At 60.6% G+C, this 969-nt stretch overlaps 1 protein-coding gene across 1 annotated transcript in view; it reads left to right on the top strand.

The window, feature by feature from the left end:
- TAZ (tafazzin) overlaps positions 1-969 on the top strand; it is a 6,527-nt gene that overhangs the window by 3,654 nt on the left and 1,904 nt on the right. The window contains exons 3-4 of the mRNA XM_014961822.1: positions 81-395; positions 813-958. Coding sequence (XP_014817308.1) covers positions 81-395; positions 813-958 — 461 coding nt within the window. The remainder of the gene's footprint in view (positions 1-80; positions 396-812; positions 959-969) is intronic.

Below are 969 nucleotides of genomic sequence, written 5' to 3' on the forward strand. Positions count from 1 at the left end.
GGGCGACTGGAAGGGGACTGGGAGGGAACTGGGAGGGACTGGGGGCAACTGGGATGGAACTGGGGGGGACTGGGATGCAGGGCGGGGGCTTCCTACTTATACTGGGAGCCTCCCAGTTTGTACTGGGAGGGGGTTATGGTCTGTACTGGGAGAGATTCCAGTTCGTTTATGGAAAAGGAGGAACGCGGTTGTACTGGGAGAGTTCCAGTTTGTACTGGGAGGGTTCCAGTCTGTACTGGGGTGTATCCCAGTCTGTACTGGGAGGATCCCAGTCCATACTGGGAGTGTCCCAGTGGCTTTACTGGTTTCTGCAGGGGACGGCGTTTACCAGCGGGGGATGGATTTCATCCTGGAGAAGCTCAACCAGGGGGACTGGGTGCACGTCTTCCCCGAGGGTACTGGGAGGCACTGGGAGGGACTGGGAGGGCACTGGGGTGAACTGGGAGAGGAATGGGAGGGACTGGGAGGGGACTGAACAGACTGGGAGGGGAATGGGAGGGGACTGGAGGCACTGGAAGTAACTGGGATGAACTGGGAGAGACTGGGAGGGGAATGGGAAGCACTGGGATGAACTGGGAGGGGACTGGGATGAACTGGGAGGGGAATGGGAGGGGACTGGAGGAACTGGGATGAACTGGGAGGGAACTGGGAGAGACTGGGATGAACTGGGAGAGAACTGGGATGAACTGGGAGACACTGGGAGGGGAATGGGAAGCGAACTGGGAGAGACTGAGACGGTACTGGGAGGGAACTGGGATGAACTGGGAGGGCACTGGGATGAACTGGGACCCCACCACCCCATGTCCCCACAGGCAAAGTCAATATGGGGCAGGAGTTCGTGCGCTTCAAGTGGGGTGAGCCCCCCAAGTGCCCCCCCCGATCCTTTCTGCCCCCCAAGTGCCCCCCCAATCCCCATCTCCCCCCAAGTATCCCCCCCAATGTCCCGTCTGCCCCCCAAGTGCCCCCCCA

Source organism: Calidris pugnax, unplaced genomic scaffold (genome assembly GCF_001431845.1).
Source record: "Calidris pugnax isolate Ruff unplaced genomic scaffold, ASM143184v1 scaffold983, whole genome shotgun sequence".
In the NCBI taxonomy this organism is placed as follows: Eukaryota; Metazoa; Chordata; class Aves; order Charadriiformes; family Scolopacidae; genus Calidris; species Calidris pugnax.